The 27,911-nt window shown below is 38.5% G+C and overlaps 1 protein-coding gene and 1 long non-coding RNA gene across 2 annotated transcripts in view; one reads left to right on the forward strand and one right to left on the reverse strand.

The window, feature by feature from the left end:
• Positions 1-215: 215 nt before the first annotated feature.
• Positions 216-27,911, forward strand: part of LOC113686613 (uncharacterized) — a 56,598-nt gene continuing 28,902 nt past the window's right edge. Inside the window, exons 1-11 of the mRNA XM_089207782.1 lie at positions 216-354; positions 14,363-14,996; positions 15,687-16,165; positions 16,746-16,977; positions 17,353-20,295; positions 20,548-23,193; positions 23,764-23,898; positions 25,114-25,452; positions 26,107-26,964; positions 27,221-27,315; positions 27,668-27,805. Of these exons, the coding sequence (XP_089063908.1) occupies positions 14,378-14,996; positions 15,687-16,165; positions 16,746-16,977; positions 17,353-20,295; positions 20,548-23,193; positions 23,764-23,898; positions 25,114-25,452; positions 26,107-26,964; positions 27,221-27,315; positions 27,668-27,805 (8,484 nt within the window). The 5' untranslated portion in view covers positions 216-354; positions 14,363-14,377. The remainder of the gene's footprint in view (positions 355-14,362; positions 14,997-15,686; positions 16,166-16,745; positions 16,978-17,352; positions 20,296-20,547; positions 23,194-23,763; positions 23,899-25,113; positions 25,453-26,106; positions 26,965-27,220; positions 27,316-27,667; positions 27,806-27,911) is intronic.
• LOC149044677 (uncharacterized) lies at positions 1,215-2,032 on the reverse strand. Its single transcript, XR_016187007.1, has 2 exons — positions 1,788-2,032; positions 1,215-1,631 (listed from the first exon to the last, which is right to left on the reverse strand). It is a non-coding gene; the product is annotated as an uncharacterized LOC149044677 (long non-coding RNA).

Here is a 27,911-nt window from a genome sequence, read left to right on the forward strand (position 1 = left end):
AAACGCTCTGGGCTAGAATTAAAAATTACGAGAAACAGATATAACCGTGCATTTTAAGAAAGAAAGAATTGTACGAAACAGAGTCACTTTGTTTTTGTTGTTGACGTTATTGTAGTCATTTGAATGAAGTTAAAATCTACATTTATCGTTCATATACCAAACAATTTCACTAAGCCCCAGAATTACGTGACATCACTGTGTCACTCAAACAGTGTATATCTTTCACGCACTGAGCTTTTTGACGTTGTGCGCCCAATTGAGCGAGAAGTTTCGCAGTAAATCACTCAGAGCTCATCATTGAGCAGCGATGATATTTGTGTCTTGTGAGCTCATGAAACGGTGAGGATAGTTCACGTAAGTTTTTACATTTTCTGTATTAGCTAGTTGCGTCGCGCAAAGAAACTTGTAGGAAGCTCCTCATAGCAGCGAAATAATATTCAGTTCAATTTTGTCCATGTATATTTTCCATTTTCCAACGAGATTCCAAAGGAATGGAGATAGAGTGGATGTTGCTCTGTCTCCAGAACAACTTTTATGGCACAAAGATATGAGGTTGATTTGCAATATTTAACGTTCGTTGACTAACTCATGTAATGCAAAGATGACTATCAGCGTACAGAACAAACAATGAAAGTAACGTGAAACTTTATTTGATTTTGGCCTCGTGTTGTCTCACAAAAAAAATATACCATGTATTGAAGAAAAGAATAAAAACAGGGCAGTCATTTGGAAGTTTTATGATTAAAGAGCGTGTCTTAATACTGAGTCGGAATGCATTTCCGAGATCAGACACATGTTGTGAATTTGGATAAACACTTGACGTAGTGTAGTTTTCGGGAGGACTTGAACGATTGTAGCAAACTGACTGCTCCAGTTTTAGCTTTGAATCAAACGCGAACACATTCAGAAGCATGTGCCAATGAAACTTTTTATGCAGAAAATGTAAATGGAAAGCCGAGGCTAAAAAGGGGGCACCAGTACTACTTTCAGATACAGGGTCAACTAGGTATTACAGGAGCAAGTTGGTGTGACTTTGTTATCTATACTAACAAAGGCATGAGTATAGAGAGGATCACATCTGATCCTCAATTCTGGGACGTATACAATACAAGCTGAACTTACAGAGTTTCTTCATAAGAGCAAGCACATGATTGCAAAAACCAACAGATCCTGCTACACATGTACACGAAGCATATTTAACAACTCCACTCACTAAACAAAGTGCAACTTGTAATTTGTGGGGTGGCTCATTTTTTTTAAAGCTATGGTAACACAAGCATTTGAAATAGAAATATTGGTCATCACTTGCGCAAGTTAAGTCTTTCCGGTATTCATCATCAAGAAATGTTTTTGCCTTTTTCATGCTTGTTGGAACAGCATGGTTCTGTTTATTTCTGTCAAAGTTTTTTCCAGATTTAGAAATATGTAAATCCACCTCTGCCCTTGTGAATAATGGCATTCGTTGTAAACTTGTAGACCATCCGGCTGATGGAAATTTAACAGTACTTTCCTCAGGCATCGCATCACTTTAAGCGAGTTGTTCTTGTCTCGCCTTTCGACGCGTGTATATCAGATTTTTATCGGGATCCACAACATCTTTATCACGACCAGACGCAACATATTCAAGAACTCTTCAAAATGAAAAGTACAAAAACTATTAATCATTACATTTTTGAAACATTTCATCGAGAAAAATAACTCCTAAATCTTTTGATCTCCATTTACAATATCAAAGTCTCTTTTAATTCTAAAAAGTATCACGAACGACTGACAAATACTGTACTTACCTTTTCGACAATTGTGCCTTTGTTTTTAACCCCTTGGCTGGATCGCCACGACATTTTAACCAAAAGCGAAGTTCATCTGTTTTAAGAGCAGTCGGATTTCTTCCCTGAAGCGATGCTCCGGGGATATCTTCCTCCGTAAGACTCTGAGAAAGACGGCTACTTACAGAGCCATGAGCGGCCATATTTCTAACACGAGTAAACAAGGCCCAACTAGCCTCGTTTTCAAGTTGATCGCTCCCAATCTCTTTTCGTTCTGCATAGGGTCAATGAAACCCTGGATTTGCATTTGTGCTTGTCTAGAAGTCGCGAATAATAGAGCTTTCTATTTTTAATTCGGTTTATTTTTTAATTTAAAAGCCAGAAATTTATTTTGAGGTGAAACCTGATTGTTTGGTTGAAAGCTCTCTTTCACGTTTGTTTCCTTTTGATTTCTTTTATTTCGTAAACCAAAAAGTCAATTTGATGAAACCGCGCATAGTGATTTAAGCCCTTCTCATGCTCTCTTATAATCTGAAAAGCCACAGATTCTTGGAAGTCTATACTGTTGATGACAAATGCAGCTAATCAAACAGGCAGCACTTGAAACCGGGCTGTTTTGGCGTTACTCGTTTATAATCGGCTCAGGTTCGCATTCTATACTACAAGAGCCAGAAACATCATAACAATGTTGAACCTCTTTCGAGCGGTTCATTTGTCTTCGCAGTGTTTTGAAATTGTGTTATTTTAATCGTTTCTCGGTAACATCTTTTTATGAATAGCTTGATTTCTTAGAGCTATTAAATGTTCCAAGGCGACCCTTGATATCTCTTAGGAAAGGTACGTGATGTTACGCCAGAAGATCTTCTGCAATTTGACACATAGAAATATTACCGTCTGGAAGGAAATTAAATCCGCTTACAATACAGAATACAAAGGAAAACGTCAGGGAAAGCCACCCTCGTGTCTGTAGCTGGACAGTTCGGCTTTTCAAGAACTGCTGTAATTGACCTACTGCTCTCAAGATGTTTACATTTATAAACTCGCACATACTTGTGCAGTCAATAACAAATTTCTTTTCGATAGGATAGATGTTCAGAATATTTTAATTTTTTGTCTGTGAAGGGCTTGTCTATCTGTTAATTCTACGCCTCACAATAATTGAATATTTGATAGTTCGTTTTCCATTATTGTCAAACGTAATCAGTATTTTCAGTTGTCACTTTGTTGGGCCAAAATGGAATTTTTTGGAATTTTTGCCATTTTTTTCATTCCTCATTTTCCTAATGCTCTCCAGATTGATAGTGATTACAATATAGTTTATGCTCATAGCATGCTTCGAAGAATGCTTAGAACTGCTACGAAATTGTCGAACGTTATTTTCTTATGATCAATTCCTTGGAGGCCTCGCTTCTATTTGGATCACTTTTAATGCGCTCTGAACGAAGTACTTTACCCATAGAAACAGGTTATTAAACTTCTTTGCACGAATTATTTTAATCGCACGGAGTATTTCAATTACGGTTTACAACAGGGTATCGTCAGGGCTAAAATGAACTATTGCTGCTTTATCATAAGCACAGAGGTCACAGCTTTCGAGAAACAAAGACGCGGCGTCCAATTTTGTAAAATTAAATGTTCGTTGACTAACTCATTGTATGATGCGTAAATGATCAGCGAAAAGAACAAACTGTCAGATAATGTATTCTGCAGAAATGGAAGTCCAAAGAAATGACAGAGACCTAAAATTTTATAATTTAAACGTGTGTCTGAATACTGAGATTCAATGTGTTTCCGAGATTAGAAAGACTTCTTGATCAAATATGGAGACACAGGTCACCTAGTGTTTATGAGGAAACTGTAGAATTGGGGTTGCACTGGATCAACCAATTTATGATCTTTGCACAATCACGCCGAGGTTCTCAATTAAAATTATAGCTGGTATTCGATGGCTTGAAATATATTTCTCCATAGTTTGCCATCGTAATTTGTAAGCAAGCGAGACACGTTAATTACATTCAGCAAAGGCGGGAATTGCTTTATAAGGTCACTTGCTTCTCAAGAACAACGATTCCCGAGAGAAATTCTTCTAGTGCACATCGTTGATGCTATTTTCGGCTCCATGAAAACTAATTATCAGCGAAATGTCAAGCTTTCAACATTGCATGACAGATGGGAGTGCGTCATGTTCGCATCCTTGTAACGCCAGTCAGCTCTCAAAGATTCTTTACCGAAAGAACAAATTGGTGATATAGCACAATTTTTAAAAGCATCGAACAGAAATAGAGGTTCAATAGAATGATGACGCTAGGAGATAGTTTTTGCAGAATATTTGTACGCACATGAAAAACAGAAAACCTGCCGCACCCCACATAATTATGAGTGCCCTGTTACTGTAATATGTTACCTGTTACGTCTTACGTCTCTTTAGCAAAGAGGGCTAAAGTCCTGAAATTGTTGCATCGTTCATATAAAAGCAGGTTAACTCGGCAGGATAGTGCGTATCAAGAAATGGCCCATTGTTCCGGGTCAACTTTTCCAAACAAAAGTCCTGAGTAATTGGTAGTCCTGAGGGACTTTGGCCGAAGGGAGGCGGAAAAGCTCGTAACTGATCGAGAAAATTATCGGAGTGGCAATTTTGCTGCACTGGGGGAGTGGGTAGTGTAAATATGAACTAGTAAAATCAATCTCCATCGGTGTACCCAGGGGTAGACTTGACCCTCGTTTAGCGCATTGAGCCAAAGGTTCGCAAATTCAGAAATAATTAAATTTATCCGTATTGCAGTGACTCATTTAAACCACCTCTCTCTATATGTAAGTCAAGTCGCCTGGTTTTTACCAGTCAGTTTTTTCAACGTACAAATATATTTTTTGGTCTTACTACTGATGTTAAATACAATCGAAAGTGACGGTTTTCTGTGGAGAGCCTCGAGGCGATTGAAGACCTTGTTTCTGGCGCACAGCTGTTTTCAAACGAGGCATTCATCGTTTTTAGAACCAGCATGTTTACCTAACACGAGGATCCTTCTCTGCAAAAGCGCCGAATTCGTGTAACTATGTTGATGATACAAGATATACTGATCAAAGCAATGATTTCTATTTTTTGCGAGAGCATGTATTTGAGTTATTTTCGTTTTCAATCAAACGCGTGGCAAGATGAGGGTGTGATATTTTTTCTCTCACAAGTCTCACAATGAAGAAGGTGCGAGTTTTTTTATTTATCATTTACAAAAAAAGCAGGTCCTGCTTAAAAGTAAGTCTCTCTCATTAAAAACTACCAGAGTTTTACAGGGGATTTTAACAATCTTTGTTAAAAGTAAGGAGCTGTCAACAGCTTCTCCAAATTTTTCGCAGAGAGCAGGCGCTGGCGCACAGCTGTTTTCTAATGAGGTGCTGACTTTCTGGAACCAACAAGTCTTCTGCCTAAGAAGAGGATTCCTTCATTCAGGTACTTTGAGACTGCTTGAAGTTGAAGTGACCGTTCTACTTTTAAAAAGGAAAAGCAGATCTTTCTCGTACAAGAATTTTCTAAAAACTGTCAAAACTGAATTCTAGAAATGTTTTTAGAATGAAATACTGCTAAAAGCAAGTTTTTCGAGGTTTTGGCAGAGCGCGTTTGTTATCACTTTTTATTTGTTCCTTTTGTCTTTTACTTTGGGCGTGGCATCCAACGAAGGTGTGATTTTTTTCATCGCTTTAGGAAGATGTGGCGAAGAAGGGCTAACACTCGAAACGTCAGCTTTTTTACTCTTTACGGTGGCCAATTTACATTTTCAACTCAGTTGTTAACACTTAATTACCTGAAAAGATAGAGGGGCCGCAGCCAGGATAAAACATCTTGTAAAATTTAAAAAACGATCTCTGGCTAAAACTTTAAAGTTTTAGCCAGAGATCGTTTTTTAAATTTTACTTAATTACCTGTTTTTAATTTTGTCTAGTATTTTCAAAGCGCCTCAACGTTAAATTATCACGATAGGATTTCAATTGAGTTTTTTCCTTTTTGCTTTAGGAAATGTTGCACTTGTTTGTGGTTTTGAAAGTTAGTTCTCTTATTTTAAAAAGGACTTTCATCAACCTTTCACGTAACATATCAAACTCTTTCCCCAGTGCGACGAACATTTGTTTTTCTCGGTTCCAGGTGTACGCAACCACTAACCCCACGTAATGCGCATGCTCTCCGTTACGAATTTTCAAAATGGCGGACAAGCCAAAGAAAGAAAAAAACAAAGCGATTTTGCAATGAATACTCAACATAAACCCTCGTTAGAAAGGCGAATCCACGGAGGAAAGATACAAAACTGTATGATACTGAGATCGACATGATATTGAATCGATACCGAAAGCCCGTTTCCAACTTGCTAAGAAGCGCATTTAATTGCCTTCCGCCACGATCACTGGCTTTCTTGACAGCCTTCTGAGGACAGAATACTTTCTTTCTGAAGACTTCTAATGTGCGGCTATTGATTATTACACCTCGAATACCTGATTGCTCAAACAGTTTGTTTACGATTGTTGAAAGGACCGACTCATGGTTCTCCGTCTTCGTCTTTACATTGCTTTGAAATAGTATAGATTAGTATGCTGAAACGAAAAACTAATCAGGGATGTTTACGAAAAATCCAGCAAACAAGCTTAAAAAAGGCATATATTTAGACTTCGTACTTCAACGAACTTCACAAATCTTACTTGTTTATCTTGTAAGTAAACGATGGCAGACTAATTCCCGAAGCGCTTTCTGAGTTTCCCGATCCCTCTCCTACTGCTTTCACGCTTACAAAACAGGAAAAAATCAAAAGGAGGAAGATACAGCTGTTTTGAAACGCCATTTGACGAGGGTAAATCTGCTTTTTGTTCGACACTTTACATATCAAAACAAAGGAAATTTGTTCCTCTTTTTGATTCTGGCGGTACATTTTTAATTTGCGCCTGCGTAAAAGAGATATCGCCCGAGACCCTTCGCTCGCTCGTGTTTTGATCAAAAACGCCTTGTTAATTTCACGCAACCGCTCGGAGAAAAGGTAAAAATGACGAGGGAAAAACTTTACCTTCAAGTTAGAAAATTAGCGAAATAGAAAGCCACAATATTATAGTTTAATATTTCAGAGGTACATTGAGTGCTTTTTCCGTAGAGAATCCGCTCAATGGTAAAACATTCGAAAATTACACTCGATTTGAGTGGGGTGTTGAAGTGGGCGTGGTCACTACATTCATTTTAAGACTATTTGTACCCCATGAGTTTGATATGTTTAGTTTGAAAACTTGCTCTGGCCTCGAGGAAGTCTTTGAGCAAATACTGACGATTCGTGTCGGAATTTACTATGAATATTTATACAGCTCCACCTTGCGCGAAAGCCACGATGACCATAATTCACGGACGTCAAGAAAACGCAATACAAACGATCTGCTCAAACCTCAAGGGCTTCAGAGCTACAATACAAATTTAAGTTGACAATGAGGACAAACAGATTAAACAAAATGCGATGCAAATTTACGCTGATATGCCAAATACTAAAAATTTGTTGATAAATATTTTTAACATGACAGTTTTTAATGAGTCGTCGACATTGTAGTTCAAATAAATGTATGTAAATTTATGACTATTTATGCTGACGTCCTTTTCATATTACTCATAGTTTATTGAATTGTCGTCTGTCTTGTCTCACGCAACGTTAAATCAACACGTAATAATGGCTCGAAATTATTTGAAAAGTTGCTATTCTTGTAAAATCGTTCATTTTTCTTCCTACGGCTTTGTCACCACAAGTTAGAAAAAAAGCACAACGTTTTCCGTCCTTATGATAAAATCATCCCGACAATTTGTGCACGATGAAACATTTAGCCGGCTTCACGCACTCCGTAGGAGTTTTAAAACATATTTTAGGCGCACTTTTACCAGAATAAACAATACATTTTCCCCCATTATTTAACATAGTAAATGTTTTGTTCAAGATGACAGACAAGACAGATACCAGAAGCTGTTTATGTCTTTCTATAAGACACCAAATGACTTCATTAATAAATTATCTCCTATATCTTTCCAGCTTGTCTAATTCTTCGGCGGAAGTTGCTCAAATTTTGAATTCAAGTTACACTTGAAATTGTTTAAGTTCTCATTAGGTGTGATGTGCCACTGAAAAACGGCTTAGTAAAACGTCGGAAAAATTGTGTGATTCACATTTCTAGTCATTAAGTCTCTATTGTTTACATATGCAATTGTATTAGTCTTAATGTACGGATGGTTTAATTTGAAAACTGTCAAACAATCTTTAGAACTTATGCATTGACGAACTTTTTTCAACAGTCGTTACCTATTTGTTTTGTATCTGAGGCGAAGAACTGAACATAAATTCAAGAAAAAGTTCCAGTAAAGAAGAGTGAAATTGTTTTAAAAAAAGCTTCAAGAGATGGGGTTTTGCCTAAGTTGAAGAGGCTTGCATTTTTCAGGGAACTTATTCAGCGTCGCTCTTAAGGCCCTTTTTACCATTCGAGTTGTTATTTGATAGTTGTCTTTTAACTGTCGACTGGTCTCAATCGCGTTTTCAACGAAGTAGAGAGTACTTTATTTAGGCAGGCGATAAATTAAATCCTGGTGTTTTTTGCAATTACGTAGAGACCAAACTGTTCGAGTAAAGCTCCTGTGGACTTATTTTCTATCGATTACGACTCATCTTTCATTAAATGTGTTTTATTGGCGTGTTGAAACGAAGTAAGTACGTGCATATGTATAATATGGAATTAACAATCAAGGAAATGCAAGACTAGAAATACAGAATATTGTGGTGAAACTTGTCTTCATCCTGAACTTTTCATCTTACACTTAACGAAGGGTAAATTAGGATTTGCCTGGTTTTTACTTAAGCATTCGTGAAATAATCAGTTCGGGAAGTTCAACGCTGACAACCATAGCAATACTGCTTCCGATGAAGGAAAACAACTCAAGGCCACTCAGAAAGTTCCATTACATCGTCGTTTTATAATCGATAACAGAATCCTTGGAACCTTTTAGCCATCACCGAAACATTACAGCATTTAGGTTTTTAAAATCATGTAGGAACATTAAGCAGCAGGCTCGTAGTACATCAAGGTGGTAAGGCATCCAATAAATTTTATTCATGCCTTGAATTATGCATTGCCTCTATTTAATTTTTTACGGTCTTTTTAAGGACAGGAGTCTATGAGGAAACGGTTGCTAGATCCTTTTTTCCTTATAACTCTACTTTTGGTGTGCTGTCTTGTAAAGAAAAAAAAAAGAAAAAAAAAGAGAAATTATAATTCTGCGTAACTTAACCAGCCCAGGGAAAATGGAGGAAAATTAATACTGCCTTCATTTGCGGATTTTTGCCTATCTGGTAACAGGAATTTAGGATAATTTTATGTCTCAATTCCGCTCTCAGATATTTCCTCATGATTTCAGCTGAGATAAAGGAGGTTAACACATAAAATGCTTGGGACAAGACAAATTTGAGTAAAGTTTTTAATTGTTTTTGTTGATGTCGCTGTTACCGCTGTTATATTTTAAATTCCTAACTTTTTGTATAAAAAGGCCTTAGATAAATAGCTCCAGCCCTCTCCCTCCCAAAAATCGGTAAAAAAAAAAAAAGTTGAAACAAGAACAAAAATTGGTAGCATCGAGCATCACTTGTCTTTTGTAGAGAGCATTTTCGATATTATTTTAGGGAAGAGAACAAAAGCCATTAATAAAAGCTATACGCAAATTTTTCTCCAGTTCCTTTTCTATTTCATGATCGATAAGTCATAGAAAAAACTTTATTCTTCTTTATAAACCTTTTTTCTCTTTCTTCATTATACAAGTCCTTGAAAATTCAGATTTTTCCTACTTGAGTTTACACGATCGCCTTTGGTTATTTAGACCGATTATCATACAAAGAGGAAATTTATGCTAATTTCAATTGAGACAAGCCATCTTTTTTCTGGCATCACGCAACAGTTTCATACATGGGGTGATGTATGAATAAATTCAGTATACATTGGACAATTCGACTTTTCCCAGGAAATAGTAAACTTAGATTAAAAAATGTCAAACTCTATATTTCTATATAAAATGATTCGCCGTCTGCGACTCACCTTTTCCAAAAGTGAAGTTAGTCAACAATGCAGTCCAAGTTTTCTGTTTCTACCACGCGCGTATGACACAAGTTTTAAGTTGATCGCCAGCTCCAAGCAATGGATTAAGCTTCCCAAATCGACCTGTCGTTATGAACAAAACCTTATTATGAAAATAAATTTTAAAAAAATGCTTGCAGCTGTCAGTTCCATGTGGAAATTAATGCAAATGGCGCAAATGGATGTTATCCGCTTCGCTCGATGGAGAGAATTGGGTCTCTTAGGAATATCTTCACATGTTAACATACGTATTAGACACCGAAGTTAGTCCTTTGACCAACATTGTAAAAATTTCGATTAATTCTTTTAGGTCCAATTGACGGCGAAAAACGCTAGGAAAAGCAGATACTTAGACGCTAAGTTGTACGTTTTTAATCCAAAAACTTTTGGATTAAAAACTCCCTATTATTTAACATAGTAAATGTTTTGTTCAAGAAAATAAAATTTAAGGATAATGATCTTGTTTCTTTCAAGCAGCTGAAGATGTTTTCTCGCCAAGTGTTTGTGATACCCACATTTGGAAACTCGGTAAATTTCATTTTCGTTTTATTTCAACTACACAGAAATAGGAGTTAAGGCTGAATATCAAATCTTATCATGGGGTGAAAGTCAAACTCAAGTTTATCATGCATTAAGTACAGTCATTTCCTACCTTCCAAGATTCAACGTTCTTTGGTGCCCAACACTAGATTTATTTAGCCAAACGCGTTTTCTTTTATTAGTCTGGTAGCTTTGTTTACGATAGAAACTGTTGGCTTCAAGCCAAGATGAAAATTAATATTAGAAATGAACTTCCCTCTTCCTGTTTGGGCTCTTTGCACAAAAAGCTAAATTGGTAGAATAATACGCGGTGAAGAATTTAACTTAGTACGGATTGACTGGAGTAATGTGTCTTGGACCATAAAATGTCATTATTAATTCCTTTAAAGTGTCGCACGTCACGTTAGGTGCAAAGGCATTATAATAGAAAGATACCCGTAAAACTACATGAATTAACGACGCGCGAGGCTTCGGACGTTATTACCAGGTTTAAATCATACGCTAGAGGAAGGAGAATATGAACCTTTTTGTGCACATCAGGAACAAAATCTCATTCACGCAGCGCGAAATTTAAATACCCGCACGTTAAACAATCGATCAAATGACGATAGTCTTCTACATGATTCAACGGCGTGGTAGGCGTCGGACGTTAATACCGGTTACACATGCTCTCAGCACTTTTGTATCGCACAGTGAGCCTCTAATTGAATATATCTTTCGCCAGTTTTAAGCCATGTAAAGGAAAAAACGGTGACATTTCTTTACTTCAGATACGAAAGCTACAGTCGCCCCACCATCCACCCCACCGTGACTATTTGCATCCTAAAAAATCTACCATAATCACCCCCACGGGGAGGATTTGTCGTATCATCAGTTTTGCCGATGGTTTAAATCTGCCGCTCGTATGATAATCGGAAATTTGAAAAATCCCGCGTGTATTTTAAAGCTGTTTCCGCCATTGTTCCAAAGTAGCCATATACGGTCATTGTTAATCGTTAAACAAAGCCTGCTCAACTTTCAGTTGATCCGCTTTTCTTGATACGGGGACGCCTCCTGATTATGCGTATTTCAAGGTATTTTATGTGAGGTTTCTCTGTTCCCACTTAGCTGTAAAGGAGGCTGTAATTACCTCACGTAAGACAACTTTTCTTAAATATTAGTCTTTAGCCGAAAAGCGAACCAAATACTAGTGGAATGTTGCTAATTGTGCGCAATTACACTGATTAGTTCAAAATTAGGTCTACTAAAATCGACAACACCGCAGAAATCGAACATTGGACAATGAAAAACGTGGTTTCGGGAACTTTGATCGAGTTTTTAATATACGAAACAGGAGTAACGTGCTGCTGTCTGATAGCGCTGCTTATCTCACAATTACTCACAAGGACGTCATTGTGTTACTTGAACGGCGTTGCACTTCACTCACTGTGAAGTTGGACGAGCTTGAGGTTGCGCCGGCGTCCCAACGTGAGACTTTTATACAGTAGTAATCATTGAACAGCGATGATATCTGTTTCTTGTGAACTAATGCAACAGTGAGGCTAGTTCACGTAAGTACCAGACATTCTCTCTATTAACTAGTCTTATCGCCCAAAGAAACTTGGAGAAAGCTTGTTATAGCAATGGAATAATTCTACGCAGTTTTTTTTCAAGTGCACTGAATTAACTTCATCCAACGAGGCTCTAAAGAAATGAAAATGAAATGAGCAAGTGTTGCAAAGTCATCAGCAACAAAATGTAAGGCGCAAATATGCGAGGCTGATTTGCAACATTCAATTCTCGTTAACTACTTGATCATCAACGAACTGAAAAGATCGTTCAGAAACCTGAAATTTCGACCCCCTAAAACAGCATTCTCTCCGAGAATGAAAGGCAGAGACTTAGGAGTGTTGGGATTGAAAAGCGTCCGAAAAATGAGTTAGAATGTATTTGCCAGATCACACAGACTTTTTGGCATCACTTGACTGAAAGCTATTCAAGGCATGTCTATCTGCTTATTTTTACAACACCAATGACAGTGCACAGTGCTTGCTCATGGACGCCTGTTAATAAATTTAAGTGCTCTGTTGCAGGAAAATGAGCTAGGTACGCAGAGAGATTTTACTCAGATTTATTAGTTCCTTCCTTTATATGATTAAGTTTATTTCTTCCAAGAACAAACAAAAGGAAAGAGACGCCCTGGAGGGGTGCAATGGCATATAAGAAGATTAATCATGGGTAGATTGCAATGGAGCATATCCTTTCATTTATTCATACAACTGATACAAGTCTATATCTAAATAAAACATGTCCTTTGCCCATTGGAGCGGATATTTGAACAAATTCTGTTCCTCTTCAACGTCGACGAAGACTGCATATTTCATAACATTTTCAAATTACCTGAAAACAATTTACCTGAACTAAGCGTTTCTCAACGGTTCAGCGAGGTACAGATATAAAGCTAATTCTGATTTACTGCTCGAAATTCTGGGGGATTAGTGGGGTACCAAATCATGTATCTCTTTCTTTGAAAACCGAGCTAAAAGATTTAGCAACTTTCTCGGGCTATCTTTTCCTTAGTTAATGACCTCCGAGAGCTTACGATTGTTACAAAAATGCAAACATGACGTATCTAGATCTCGCTTCAGTCACGCAATTAATGTTTAAAGTGTCTTGTCGCTTTTCTTATTGCGGAATAAGACACCAAGTTTAGATTCAATCAGGAGTATTTAAGGAAACTTAATTTATACCCTAGGCAAAACAAAGCACTCGCTAAAAATATCTGATCCCGATCTCCATGCGTAAGGCGCGAAGAATTTCAATTGCAGGAACTGGTTTCTTCAACTTTAATTTTTCGTCTCAAGTCTTTTGCGACTACGCTACCAATGCATAATTTCCCTGTAGATAGGAGTATGTCGCTTGACTCCCATCAAGTGGAGAGCGCCAACAACCTAGCTTGGGCGTATAGCCGCCTTCTCCCTAATTCATAGCCATTGGACATACCAATGCACGGTAAAAGAAGGGTTGATTATCCCCTCCGCGCTCCCCCTTTCTTACACTCCTCTACCCTTATTTGACGAAGTTTGCAATGTAGTAGTTGGGATACGAGGGGTCCGTGACGTCATCTAAAAAGACGAATATTAGGGAAAAAATTGTTTCTTTCGTCTTGAGGTGAACTTTATGTCTACTGATTCCAGTTCATTAATAATAATAATAATAATAATAAAGACTTTATTTTACGAGGGTAACACATAATAGCATAGCTAATAAACTTTTGGCCCTCACTCAGAAATAATTACAATATAAAAACTAGTATAATACAATATAAAAATAGAAACTAATATAATATAATATAATTACAAGATAAGTAAAGAAACTAAAAAGGAAACTATACACAAAAATGACTTAAAAATTGTTGCTGCGAAAAAATATTAGTCCACATATTGTGCTTAAAGCACCTTATGCTGTCCGCCATCCGTATGCGTAGTGGTATCTCGTTCCAAATTTTGGTTCCGGTGACGAGAAAAGTGCGCCCGCCTTCAGTTTCCTTGTTATATCTGGGGCACAGTACATTAAAGTTTGAATAGCGCGTAGTTCTTGAATGTCTTGAGTTGTTGATCGGAATATGCTCGTTTAAATAGCTAGGTAGTGCACCGTGGATTCGTTTAAACATTATCGACGCTTTGTCAATCTTACACTTCTCGTAAAAAGGAATCCATTTCAGTCTATTAAAGAGTTCTACGGATGGAGCCATCCGCTCTGCGTAAAGGATGACTCTAGCAGCGCGTTTCTGCAGCTTAAAAACTCTATATAACAATTCTTTATCACAATTTGACCAGATGGCGCTGACATAACTCATAACCGGACTAATAATAGACTTGTAATACTGAATGCGTTGAGGAAGCGGTAAATACGTATAAATACGTAAATTCATTCCTATTCTTCCTAACCAATAGATCAGAGCAGACACGATGTTTCTAAAATACTGCATACCACTGGCCATCTTTCTCGGGTATGGGCTTTCTAAGGGCGTGACAGATATTTCACGGCAATTGAATGGCACTGTCACTGGTAACCAGACCCTTACGCGTGCAGATGGTCCATACTTGGTCACCAGTGACCTTGTTGTCTCAGAAAATGCTAATCTTACCATAGAGCCTGGTGCAATTCTAAATTTTGTTCCATCTGTGGGGATTCGTGTTCGTGGATCGTTTCATGCAAAAGGGACACCGTCGCAGAGAATTACTTTCCGAGCGGTTTCCTGTGGAGAAACAAGTTTTTGCAATAAAACAGACGGGGCTTTATTCTACACTCACGGGATAAGACTTGTAGGTGGATCATCCTACAACAACGGGCGCCTTCAGTTGCAGTATAATGGAAGGTGGGGGACTGTCTGCAACGACTGGGGGTCTTGGGACCTCAGAGATACGCACGTGGCCTGCAGACATCTTGGCTTCCTTGGGGGAAAGCGGTATTACTATGATCCCGGTAGCGGCCCCGTGATGATGAAGACAGTTGGCTGTAAAGGAACTGAAAAGAGTCTATGGGATTGTTCTTACAGATGGATTATGAATAATCCATATTCATGTTGTAAGTTCATTTTAGTCCTAAGCAATGCTTTTGTTGTTTGCGCATGTGCCTCTCCATGGAAATATTCTCTTTCTGGCCGCAAAGCAAGTGATTATCGACAAAACTATTTAATTTTTCCATGTCACCAAAGTAGCTTAACATCTTTCTCTGTTTAGAATTTGTCCAGCAATCAAGAGTCTCCTTAGTTGGTGATCATTTCCTTTACTTTCATGACATTTAAGTAAGATTCAGTGGTTATATTGTTAGGAGAATGAATGATCCCAGGTTCAGACTTCGCTAAGCATTTGAATGCTTGGTGTAAGCTCTTTTCAACTTTCTTCCGATTTTCTTACACATCAGGCTGAGTTAAATTTGGATTTCGTGATGTGCAATTTTTGCTTTGAAACCAACACTGCGAAGCTGAACACTTCATGCGGCTATTGGGCAGAGGACTTTAAGTCTCGATATGAAAATAAATTTTCCTAAATGGTCAGCTCACCCACTCGACTTGAAACCCTAATACAATTTTATTAATGTTTTGAGAAACAGTGCAAGGATCGATTGAGGAAGAGGTTGTGTCGAGATCCCCAGAAACCACATCAATAAGGACTTTCGTAAAAGCCACAAGTTACAAAATCGGCTACTTTTAAGCCACTAACTACACTTCTATTTTCATCTCTTTTTTTTTCATGACAACGACGAATATTTCAGCTCACAGTTCGGACGTTGGTATCGAGTGTGACACTCTCTTGCCATATTTGGCCGAGATTTTTTACTGGAAAGGTATTCACTTCGAACCGACGAATTCCTCTGAGAAAAAAGGAAGCTCTTCGCTGGAGCACGTGTACATTGAAAATGCTCTCGAGGGCGTAAATGCCGTGAAAAACGCTCCAGATTTCCTTCATGTTACAATCAACGATAGCGCCTCCGGCTTAAATATAAAAGAACTTGCGAAACCCTTGGCCGTATTTGATTCTTCAATCCTGGGGCCTGTTGTGGTTGGTGTGAATATCGAGAGCTCCTGCGGTAATGTTGTTATTGAAAACGTCACAGTTCAGAATGCACGATTTGGAGGAGGTCTTATCTATAAGCGCCTAGCAGTGAGTTTCTGTTCTGTCATTCCAGAGGAAGCTTCTTTTCCTTTGCTCCTAAATGCCGCTGGAAATCATCATCTGGTTAATTGTAGAAAGGTAGGATTGAGTGCGAAAAGCTTCCAACTGTGAGGAATTTAATTTTTCTATCAAACCAGGCGAATCAATCAAGGAAAACATCACGATCTCCATGAGCTGAAAGTTTTGTGAATTAGACAGGACACTTCTTCCCTGCTATAGGTAGCGTTTTTTTTTTCGAAGGGAAGGATTTTTCATGTACAATAGGGAAGATCACAATGCAAAAAGACAGCTCCTGGTCAAGAGGAGTTTCATTCCACCCCATGTGCAGAGACCAGCTTTCAACCATCCAAAATTTATAGCCAACGCTTGAAAAAATAAGTTTTCTCTGAAGGCTAGAAGAAGAAAACACTTACATCAATGCCTCTCCTTTCATTTTCATCCGTCAAACGAAGTCATTTTGCTCCTCTTGGATGTTCAGAATATTTTTCCTCAAAAGGAAAGTATTTATAAAAGATATCTAAATGGTCAAAATGGTGAGCCAGGTTTCATGGAAGGGAGTTACCCGATCGAGCACCTCTGTAGTACTAGCCGTAACCTGTAACCTAGAGACATACTTATCTTCTAGTTAAAGAAATGAAAAAACATTTGCATTCTTCAGATTTTCAGAGCTTCACCAGGAAGAAAGATCTCTGTGTATTTGAGAACAATTAATGGGAGTGGATTTGAGTTCAATTTTACCGATGCAAGCACGGCTATCAAAACCCAACTGCACAGAATTACAAGTGACTACAATGGAAGGACATTTAAGACTGGTTTTACTTTTATATTGGAACTTTCCTTCTACTCAAAAGGAAGTTCTAACTTGGAAATGGTCGTTATGGAAGATCAAGGTAGCTATATATTTCTATTTATTTCTTTAAATAAGACGAATTGGTGTATCTGCTGTTCGCTTGAACAGTTAATCACTCATTCAAAAAGGTAGTTTTCCTTTGATCAACTAGACCGTCAGTCCTGCGGTCGGTCTGTCGGTCCCTTATTCGGTCGTGTGCTTGTTCTTTCGGTGGGTGGTTCTTTCCATCAGTCAGTCGGTCGCTTACAGTCAGTTGGTCAATAGGTAAGCTAGCTACTCAATAAAGATATCGACCAAAAAATTAATTAATTATTCAATACGAAGACAAAATGACTGCCCACAATAAGTCTAAAAATGTTTTTGGATGATGTATACTCCTCGTAACATTAACCCACTGGCTTTTGATCATTTTTAGGCGAGACTTCATCACTTGTGATATCTAACAGTACCTTTTCTAACAATTCTAAGTCTGGTATTACCATTGACAACTTGATTGGTAATTCTCGAATCTCCCGTACAACGGTGATAGGGAACAACTACTATGGACTCTATGCCAGCAACACACAAGGAAAAATCTCTGTTGTAACATCTATGTTTCGGCTTAACAAGTATAACGGTGTTAACATAACCAAGATAACAGGTACTGTAGAATTAACTAACATCAATTCCTCGAAAAACCAAGCGTCAGGAATCGTAGTCGATAGTGGAACTCTTTCATTCCATATGTACGACAGCCTTGTTGAAGAAAATGGCGGTCAAGGATTGCACATCTTAAACCAGGTCAACTCCACAATCAACATTTATAACTCGCAATTTGTTCGTAACAGTAACGGTGAAGGACTTTACTTACAGGCATTTCGCTACTGCTATGTTCGACTAGTGGAAGTACTGTCTCTTGGAAATTCGCAAAATGGGGCTCTGTTTACGAGATTATCCGATACCAGATTAAATTTCAGCTCTTGTAAATTTGATGGAAACTCAAATATAGGAGTTTACACTAACTACTTTTTTAGAGGAGGACTTAACTTGGAGAAGATTTCTACCTCAAACAATTATAGATCTGGTTATGCTTTCGAATTTGGGGATACCAACATAAACATAGAGTCTTCGTCTTCTCTTGGTAACGGAAGGGATGGTTTTTACGTGCAAAATCAAGGAGGAGAAGTTGTCTTAAAGGATTTCATTGCTGGTGGCAACAAACGAAACGGATTGTGGTTTCTAGATACCAAATCAGCTCGTCTTCGATCAGTTTATCTTCTTAACTGTAATGTTTCAGGGAACAGTCAATACGGTGTGCTGTTTTATCTTACTTATAGAATTGATCAACGCCCGGAGAACTATGTCATTACGGTTGCAAACTCCACAATTTTCAACAATTCTCTTGGTGGTTGTAAGATCTATCCTTCAAATTGCGGTTGGGGAAACGATCGGTGGCAGAGAAGTGTTCAACTTTTATTCACTGGTAATAAAGTAAAGGGAAACAAAAAAAATGGTTTGGATATTCTTGGCCCGGAATGGTACGTGTTATCTGCTGTCTTGGCCAATAACATATATTACGAGAACAGTGGACTTGCTCTGATAGTAAGACACGGGCAAAGGTGTTTCCATGAGGAATCCTCACCCTTCAATCTGCAGGTTTCATCGAACAGCTTTTTGAAGAATAAAGGAAAGAACATACTTTTCGTTGACTGCGGAACGTTACCCACAAAATGCCGTGTCGCCATCAGAAACAACGCGTTTCTAGACAATCAAAGAATCCGGCTGTTTTCCAACAATTACCTTCGTACTAAAACGCAGGCAGTTTTAGCTGTAAACGGAGGCAACGTTACCATCAAGTTTAATTCGTTTATCAATCCTTTGTTCTGTCACGAATTAGCAACTCTGCTGAAAGATCGTGAACACGTTCTTCTCGCGGAAGAAAACTGGTGGGGAACAAGAGATGAATGCAAAATAAAAGACCGAGTGTTTGACTTTGAAGATCGAGTGGAACTTGCACAGATCCAATATTATCCATTTTTGGATTCCTACAATTCAACCAGCTCTAAATTACACGATGGTGTCAGACCTTTCTGTTTTCTTCGAGGTAACAAGTTAGGAGGAACATTAAATCAAGTCCTCAATATTACAAACCAAATTGATGCCTACCAAGTTATGAGCGATGTCACAATATTGCCTGACGGCGTTTTGTTTATCGAAGGAAACATCACTTTAGAATTTCCATTAAAGAGCGTTTTCCTAGTGCAAGGAAAGGTTATTATAAAAGGTAATAAAAAAGAACGGGTGAAGTTCCTTCCAAGGAGACCATTGCAACAGGACATTAGACTCGTCAGAGGTCCTGCTCCGTGGGAAGGGGTAGTTGAAATATGGATCAACAGTACGTGGATGCCAGTTTGTATGCATACCTATAGACGCGAGGACGACATAGTATGCAGACAATTGGGGTACGAACCGGTGGACTCTTATTACCATGACCCAAGTGGAAAAGAAGAAATGTTCCTACATAATGTCAGATGCGACACAGGTCAAGGAGACAACATCACCATTTGCAACAAAAACAACTGGATTTCATCATCATCATGCATGAGAAATGTTTTGTATGTCGGTTGCAAAATCCCTTACTGGGCTGGCGTTCACCTTGCTGTGACTTCAAAGGAAAGCGTCTTCAAAGATGTTGAGGTGTGCTATGCAGGTTTTCCATATAGAAAAGACCTGACTATCCCCGGAATCGCCTTCAGAGTGGACCTCCCACGTCACGTGATCAGTGGTGTCTTTGTGAGTAATTCTGCTGCCATTGGTTTCCAGATTATGTATCCAGACCTTGTAAAAGATTCAATTAAAATCGAGAACTCAACAATTGCTAGAACTGAATCGGATGGAATACGTTTGGAGTCTCCATTTCTTAAGTTCCTGAGTACAAATGTTGTAAACACAAAAGGCTACGGATTTTCGTATCGTTACAACTGGAATGCTCTCAACACACACGTTGTAAAAATGGCAGATGCGACTGTGAAGAAGTTTATGGACATATGCACTGAAAGTGAAACATTTATTAGTGACTCTAGTGAGGTGTACTATCTAGTTGTGACATTACGTAGCGGAGCAGCCTGCAAGGCCATAATTACCGTTCCATCGGAATATACAATAGGATTGCAGCTAGTCTATCACAATGTATATGGCACAGCTTTCCGCGTGTACAATGGAACAGACAAGACAAGAGGCACTCTCTGGGATATCCATATGTTAAAATGGTATAGCCGTCCTGCTTGGATGTCTGGCAATAACTCAATCCTACTGGAGAAAAGATATGGCTATGTGGATGAAGACGACACGGTGCATTTTCTACTGTTTCTCATCAAAAGTAAGTTGAGCTATTATTTTAATTATATCGAGGTAAGCAGTGATCCTCGTCGGTAGACTGCGATTTTTGCAATTGCAAAAATATGCTTTGGGCTTCGACAGACGTTGAACCCTTTCCTTCAGATGCAATTTGGACGCTATTTGCAAAAGATCTCCAAAGCCACACAAATGGGATGATGCAAATCCTTGAGTTCATCTTTTTGTAAGCTTCTAATCTGTGATCATAAAGAATTTTTTTGTTTTCAACTAACAGGTGGTGGAAAGACGAAGATCAGATCACCAAACCTTGTAATATCCCAAAGCAATTTCAGCCACAACGGTGAAGGTGGAATTTTGTTGGGTGGAGATAACGCAGGAATAATTGAAATCGAAAACACGGACGTACGAGACTCACCCAAGAATGGCTTATCGACAGCATTTTCCCATGTTAACAGCTTGAAGCTGCTGAATTGCCAGTTCGTAAGAAACAAGATTGGAATCAAGCTCTCTTCATTTTCAGGTAACGTGAATATCGAGAACACCAAGGCTTTTAACTCGACCGAAAATGGACTATATGTGGACACGAACGGTGAAAAAACAATCCATATTGAAAATGGTGGTGTTTTCCATAGCAATGGATATGGGATTTTTCTGGTTGGTAGATATGCCGAAGTGAAACTTTCTGCAACCGGGATATTTTTTGGATGGAATTCTGCATCTTCTGTTTATTCCCGAAGTATTTATGGTTGCAGTTTGCCTTGTTCATCCTATTCCTCCTTTACAAACTGTACATTTTATGCCAACCGAGGCCCTGTAATAGACATTAATGAGTCTCCACACTCTAATCCATGGCAATTCGACGGTAACCTTTTCCTAAATAACACTCAAGGTCCAATTATTTTGACTACGCGTTATACGGGTAGATCCCACATTCCTGAATTATTTGTGAGAAATAATAGTTTCTTGTTCAACTTTTGCAAAGATAAAAGCGTCATAGACATAATAGGAGGCACAAAAGTTCTGATCATAGAAGGAAACATCTTCAAACAAAACTATGGGAGATCCGTTTATGTAGAAAAAACCTCTCGTTCAGGCGCAACTATAAGAAGTAACGTTTTCACGAACAATAGCTGCCTGAATTGTGGAGTCATTGAGATTCAGAGGATAGGTAAAGACATCGCAATTGTTGGTAACATTCTTAAATCGAATAAAGGACAGTTTATGGTTCTTCTCCAGTGCGAATACGTTGTAGGAATGAACACTGGCATGAAGAATGTAATGTTTTTGAACAATTTGCTCCTGAACAACGTGGCTGTATCATCAAGTTCCCCAACCTGTCAGTTAAAAGTCTCTGGATTTATGGAATGGAGAACATTTTCCATCAATTTCAACAGATTTAGCGGCCAAGACTTCTCAAAAGAACTTTGTGTAAGCACCCATGCCTCCTCGCATGGCAGCACAGCACAAGCTACATTAAACGTCTGGGGTTATGATGATGAGGAAGAAATCAAGAAGAGAATCTATGATGCTGAAGACAACTACGAACAGACATTCGTAATTTTTCGTCCCTACATCAGTAATGCAGGAAACACAATAAAGGGTTCGCAAGAAAATACCACCTTTAACGCGCTCTCGAAAAGCTTTCTGGGAGGAAGGATATTATCCAACATTCTTCTAAGAAAAGAGAAAAGTCCCTATACAGTTGTGTCCGATGTCACTATTCTGCCTGAAGCTTCACTTTCAATTGATCCTGGTGTTGTGGTGCATTTTATGCCAGGGGTCGGCATGTTGGTTCTTGGTTCACTATTTGTGGGCGGAAATGTACATCAACCTGTCAAATTTTCTCTTTCAAAACTTACAAAAGATGACGATTTTCTCAAAATTCGATTAGCCGGAGGTAAGTTCCCTTGGGAAGGACGTGTAGAGATACTTCACAACTGGAATTGGACCTCCCTGTGTTTCAATGAGACGCAGGGCAATAAAACTAATGACGCAAAACTGATATGTGAACACCTGGGCTATAAAGCACCATTGTCCATCAATCATTCCCATTGCGAATCGTACGGCCCTTGGGATACTTGTGCCGCTCTTCAGTGTAAAGGAAGTGAGTTAGATTTAGCAGAATGCTCTTTATCTTTCCAAAACTTTAGCTGCAACATGTCGTGTCATCTTGTGTTAAACTGTGGCGAAGGAAGGCCTTGGGGAAATATCAGATTTCTTCGCGAAGCTAGGAACACTTCAAACCTGTCAACATCAAGTTTAAAACACCTAAGAATTGAGCACTGTGGCGAGAAACATGGCCAAAACGTTGCTGCAATTGAAATGATTCAGTACGTTGCAGAAGTAAATCATGTGACTGTTCTTAACTGCACATCTGGTGGTGTGAAGGTTTGGTTCCCAGAAAAAGAGGTGATTATAACGAACAGTTCCTTCGTTAATACTGGAGGAAATAGAACTGATTTTATCAGCACGAAAAACAATGTTACACTTAAAAACGTCAAATCGATAAGAAACGAGTTTGGACTGAGTTTTCATGAAGCTTACGGTAATTGGTTTAATACTATTTCATACGGGAAAGTTAATCTGTGCTCCCCACAAAAAGTGGTGAATGTCATGGATCACAATGTATTCGTTTACTTTAGGGCACCATTCGTGTCTTTCTCAGATCTAGAGGTATCCTGCCAAATAAAAGTTCAAACAGAGGCAAGCACTGGTTTTGCCATCCAGCTACTAGTCCTAAAAAATATAAGATCTTTTCGGATAGAATTGCCTGATAGACGTGATATCTTCAGGACTTATGGTAGCAGCCAAGGTCTACTCTCAAAAAGAAACTTGATCAGCTGGGATTCTTTTAGAGTCCACTTTGATGGACGGTACAGTAGCGAAATGCTTTTGCAAATTGAACGTGTTGATATCAAAGGTTAGTGGCTATAAAATTTTCATTATTATTGTTATAATTATTATTATTATAATTATCATCATGACCATTATCAATATCTTATCACTCTCATTATCATTACTATCGTTCTCTTTATCGTTATCGTCAGTGTTCGCTATCGTTAACGTCAGCATTTTAGTTATCATTATCATTATTAATTATTGTCGTCATCCTTGTCATGGTCAACACTTTTTATTTCTTTGCCTGTACATAAAGCACAGACCGCGCATGAAAGGAAGCCGGGGGAGTCCAACTTTGAATTAGGAAACATTGACCTTTTTTTACTTTTTTTTCAATCTAGAGCCAAAACAAGCTAAAAAATTTCAACACGTCAATTTTACTTACTTCAAGTTGAGAAAAAATTTGTGATTCTGTATTTGCAAGAACTTTGGTGTCATACAAGTGATAGGAAACACCCCCATTCTAGATTCGCTATCGTAACGTCTGTGCTCTGTTTAACAACTGTTCGGTAACACCGAAGTGTATTATGTGAATGGGCAAAATGTGCCAATACGATGGGATCTGACAACAAGTCTGCCTAATTTTCTTCAGATATTCCATGCTCATTTGACCGGGGATTTTGTGACTGGAGACGCTATCCCAAATCACATTTTGAAGGAATTGCCTTGAGGAAGAGATGGTATTTTGGAAACAGTCGTTATGACCACACCTATTCAGGAGGCAATGGTGAGTTGTAATAAGTAATAGAAGATTGAACTTTAAATATTTTAGAAAGGATATTGGAATGCGTTAATCTCTTAAGTTTTCATCTATCTTGTGACCGGATATGAGTTGGCTTAAGTGAAAGCTCCAATGTCCTATGAAGTAGAAAGTTAGGTAGAAGGGCTGGGAACTCCTTCCGTCGACAAAACGTTTTCCTTCCGGCTGCTTTTGTGGATATTATTCTTCCAGTCGAAAACTTAGAAATGGATTACAGGACTGTGGGTGACTCAGTTAAACGTTCTACCTTATCGAGTGAATTGGAATTTCTTGAGAACGACTTTCCGGAAAGTCATAAGATCGTTAAAGGTCGTCAGAACAGCAGCACAACCAAAACTGGGACTCCAAATTTTTCCAGATCAGCACCCGCCAGATAATATTTAATAGAGACGACCCAATGGTAAAATTAGAATCGGGAAAAAGGACGCAGCGATGTTGTTGAAGAACTCGAGCAAAACTTACTAGGAGTGCCTGAACGAGCTGGAGCAGCGACTTGCAATTGCCAAAGAATAAATAATGAAGGAACAAAGTCAGGGGTGTGTACATTCAGCTGAATTAGAGGCAAGCAATCAAACAACTAAACGGTAGAATGACAAAGAGGGAAGACTGGAATTGTGCCAATTTCGGAAAACTGTTGGTCGCCCGATAACATTGTTGTCTCAGGAATTCAAAATACTCCGCCAGGATCTTCCTCATCGAAGTCGTGTACATTGATGTGTCAATCTCTGAGCTTTACATGTCAACTTCTAGTACTCTCAAATGATTGGCTGAGAGGAGCAATCGTGAAACTGTGTGAATTTCAATGCTGTGGATCAAAAAGAAATTTCGTATAAACTATGATCCAGTACATGAGCTTTCGAAAATCTTGTTGATATTATCTCATCAAGAAGGGGAATAATCTTGGGCAATTTCAGCTGAATTGACAGTGAGCGCTTAAACTGTAACAGAAGCAAGAGATTTTTTGGCTCTCTCCATGTTTTTCTGTAGAAAATCTAAAGTTTTAAAACTAAACCTTTAAGGTGCCATACATTTTCACCGTCTCAAATTTTATCATATATTTAGTGACGAATCGCATCCCCTGTCTTTAAGAGTACCGTTGCTTAAAATACCATCGTTAAAACAGCAACAAATGCGAGTATGTGCCAAAGACAAAGTTTCATCTTTGAATTATATCTTACGCAGGGGGTTTACTATATCTTCGGACGTCCTGGACATCTGGTTATGGTGCCTTTATCAGCCCATCAATTTCCAGCGACAACAATTACTGTTACTTAGTGTTCCATTACGTGCGGGATGACTACTACTCCAGGTTATCAGCATCGCTGTCCATTTTTCTTATAGAAGACATAAGTAATTCTTCGACCTTGCTCTGGTCTATAAGCGATTACGTGACTGACTGGAAAAAGATAGTGATTGAGCTACCCTTTGCTAATGCCAGTTACTCGATTGTGGTATTGGGATATGAAGAGTACAGGACCAGAATTAATATTGATGACCTGGCCTTCGTCAGTTGTGACCCATGTAAGTTGTGATATATTTCAAATTGACTTATACATTACAGGTGAATTGAACAGGCATGACCTGGTTAACTAACTGGGCGGTAATTAGCGAAGTACATCATCTTACCCAGTACTAATCTTTCCATCCTCAAAAAAACTGGGGAGCACCATATTCACAATGTAAACAATAAGATCCTCAGGGTTTCACGAAAAACATGATAATCAAAGAAATGACACCGTGACAGCTAAATAATTGCCTCCTTAAGTTTTATTCGTCCACAAGAAAGTGTCAGAGAACTTTTTAATTGGTGAACGTTGACATGCATGGCCCTGTGCGCAAGTTTTTTAAAAACATCCTAGCTTTTGACAAAAATGGTTCCTTGGCCAGCCAGTGTTGGAGAAATCGGGGGACACTCATCTTCTCTCAGGTGAGGTATTGTTTTCCGTAGGTGATGTTTACGTTATGTGGTAAACTTATCAATATAAGAAGGTGATTTTTTGATGTCTCTCCTATAAATTTAGTCGACATTTCCAATTCATAAACAGAAAAATGCATTAAGGCTTGAAGTAGGTAAGTGCAGCCAGGAAACTAAATACCGAAAGTAAGATAATCTTCTTTGAAGCTTGTTTGCCTTGTGTTGTACTATGAAAAGGTAAAATTTTATTTTCTTAACAGCTGCTACTGCTGTACACTTGGTAACTGGAAGTGCTTTTAGTGGTAACGAGAAACAAGGTATACATTACACGACAACTCAAAGTGAAAGCCGACATATTTTCAGAGTAGAACGTTGTCAGGTAACAAACAATGGTCTGAATCCTGTCCTTAGTGGAAGCTTACCAGGGGCGATTCACCTCAATTCTTCAAACCAAGTGTTTGAAATAGTCAATAACTACATTGCTGGAAATAACAATGGAGGTATTTATTCCGAAGTACTCAATGAAGTGTCCACGACAAGACCACCGGTCAGCCATATCCATTCAAACACCATAGAGTACAACAAAGGAGGCACATTACGCGTAGAAGGAGTTTCAGGGCCCTATATAAATGTTAACGTGAGCAATAACTATTTTTCTCGAAACTTGGCGCGAGGTTTTGATGGCAAAGCAAATAGCGTTTGTGTCATAACAAAGTTGTGGGCGATTGTTCAAGGAAATTTCTTTTATAGAAACGTCGGTCATTACGTTTTGCTGTATGATAATTCTCAAATAAGTACTGTTGGTCTTCGATTTGTGAATAATACATTGTACAAGAACGGTGCAAGGGGGCTCAATGTTATCTACGGAGCGACTATTCTGTGCAATGGAACAGCAGAAATTCATGGAAACGTTTTGCAGAATCCTAACAACCGTTATCAATTCAGTACCACAATGAGAGGGAGTCCAATCACAGTAAACGCCACTTTTAATTGGTGGGGAGAGAATGTACCAAATCTGATTTCTTCTCTGATTATGGATAAGACAACGGATTATCGACTGTCCATAACAGTTGCGTTCCAGCCGTTCGTCAAGCTACCACCCCAAACAGCTATATCAGGTCAATATTTTTGGACTTCCAGGTTCAAGTCTATCTTTTATGTTGTTTTGGTGTCTCACTCTTTCATCTAAAAATGAACCTCTTTCGTATCAAAATACTGCTCGGCTGCTTAAAACATCAATGTTCTATGAAAATGTTTAAAACTGTTAACTCTTTTCTCAAGTAGATCGAAATTGACTGTATTTTGTTTTATGTTTATCATATCTTAGAATACAAAACTGCTCATCAGTTTTTAGCTCATCAATTTTCTTCTTAGTGTCTTGCCCGCCTGAATGGATTAAAGACGAAGAGATGTGTTTCATGTACAAAGGAGGCTCCTCCACTTTCACTGACGCCAAGAAATACTGTGAGGTAAGCGCGGTTAATACTGACACTCTATTCCAGTCTCTCTTTTTCTTGTATTTTGGCTGTCTGACTATTTTTAGTTTTTTCATTTATTTCTCTTTACGCTATTCAACTTTTCTCGATCTTGTTTCCTTTTGTCCGCTCGAACTGAAACTAGATGAAATTAATTTTGAGGTGAATTGAATTCACAAGGGAGTAAGGCAATTAAGCTTGGGGCGACTTGACCTAGGGCGATATGGGGGCTTCGCTTCCTCTCCTAGTTCCTCGCATTCGCCTTCCTCGAATCGAATTTTGTTCCTTTATTAGAAAAGTGCTATATGCTCGCCTAGCGTGTTATTAATTATATGTTCGTTTGTAGAGTTATGGTGGAAATCTCGTCACCATGCTTTCAGACGAAGACAAACGACTCATAAAGCATCTTCGACAGAAAGAATCCTTGGTTCATTCAGGCGTGTTACCTTCCCTGTGGACCATAAGCAGGCGCTTTTTGAAAGAGGTGAGGAAACATCAAGCTCTATATTTAGTTTCTTTCCCACAGGTATTTTCTAAGTAATTTGATTGCCCGATAATATCATGGGCACCAAATTATACTCATAGCCTCG

The sequence above is a fragment of the Pocillopora damicornis genome, chromosome 5, assembly GCF_964200805.1.
Source record: "Pocillopora damicornis chromosome 5, jaPocDami1.2, whole genome shotgun sequence".
NCBI lineage: Eukaryota > Metazoa > Cnidaria > Anthozoa > Scleractinia > Pocilloporidae > Pocillopora > Pocillopora damicornis.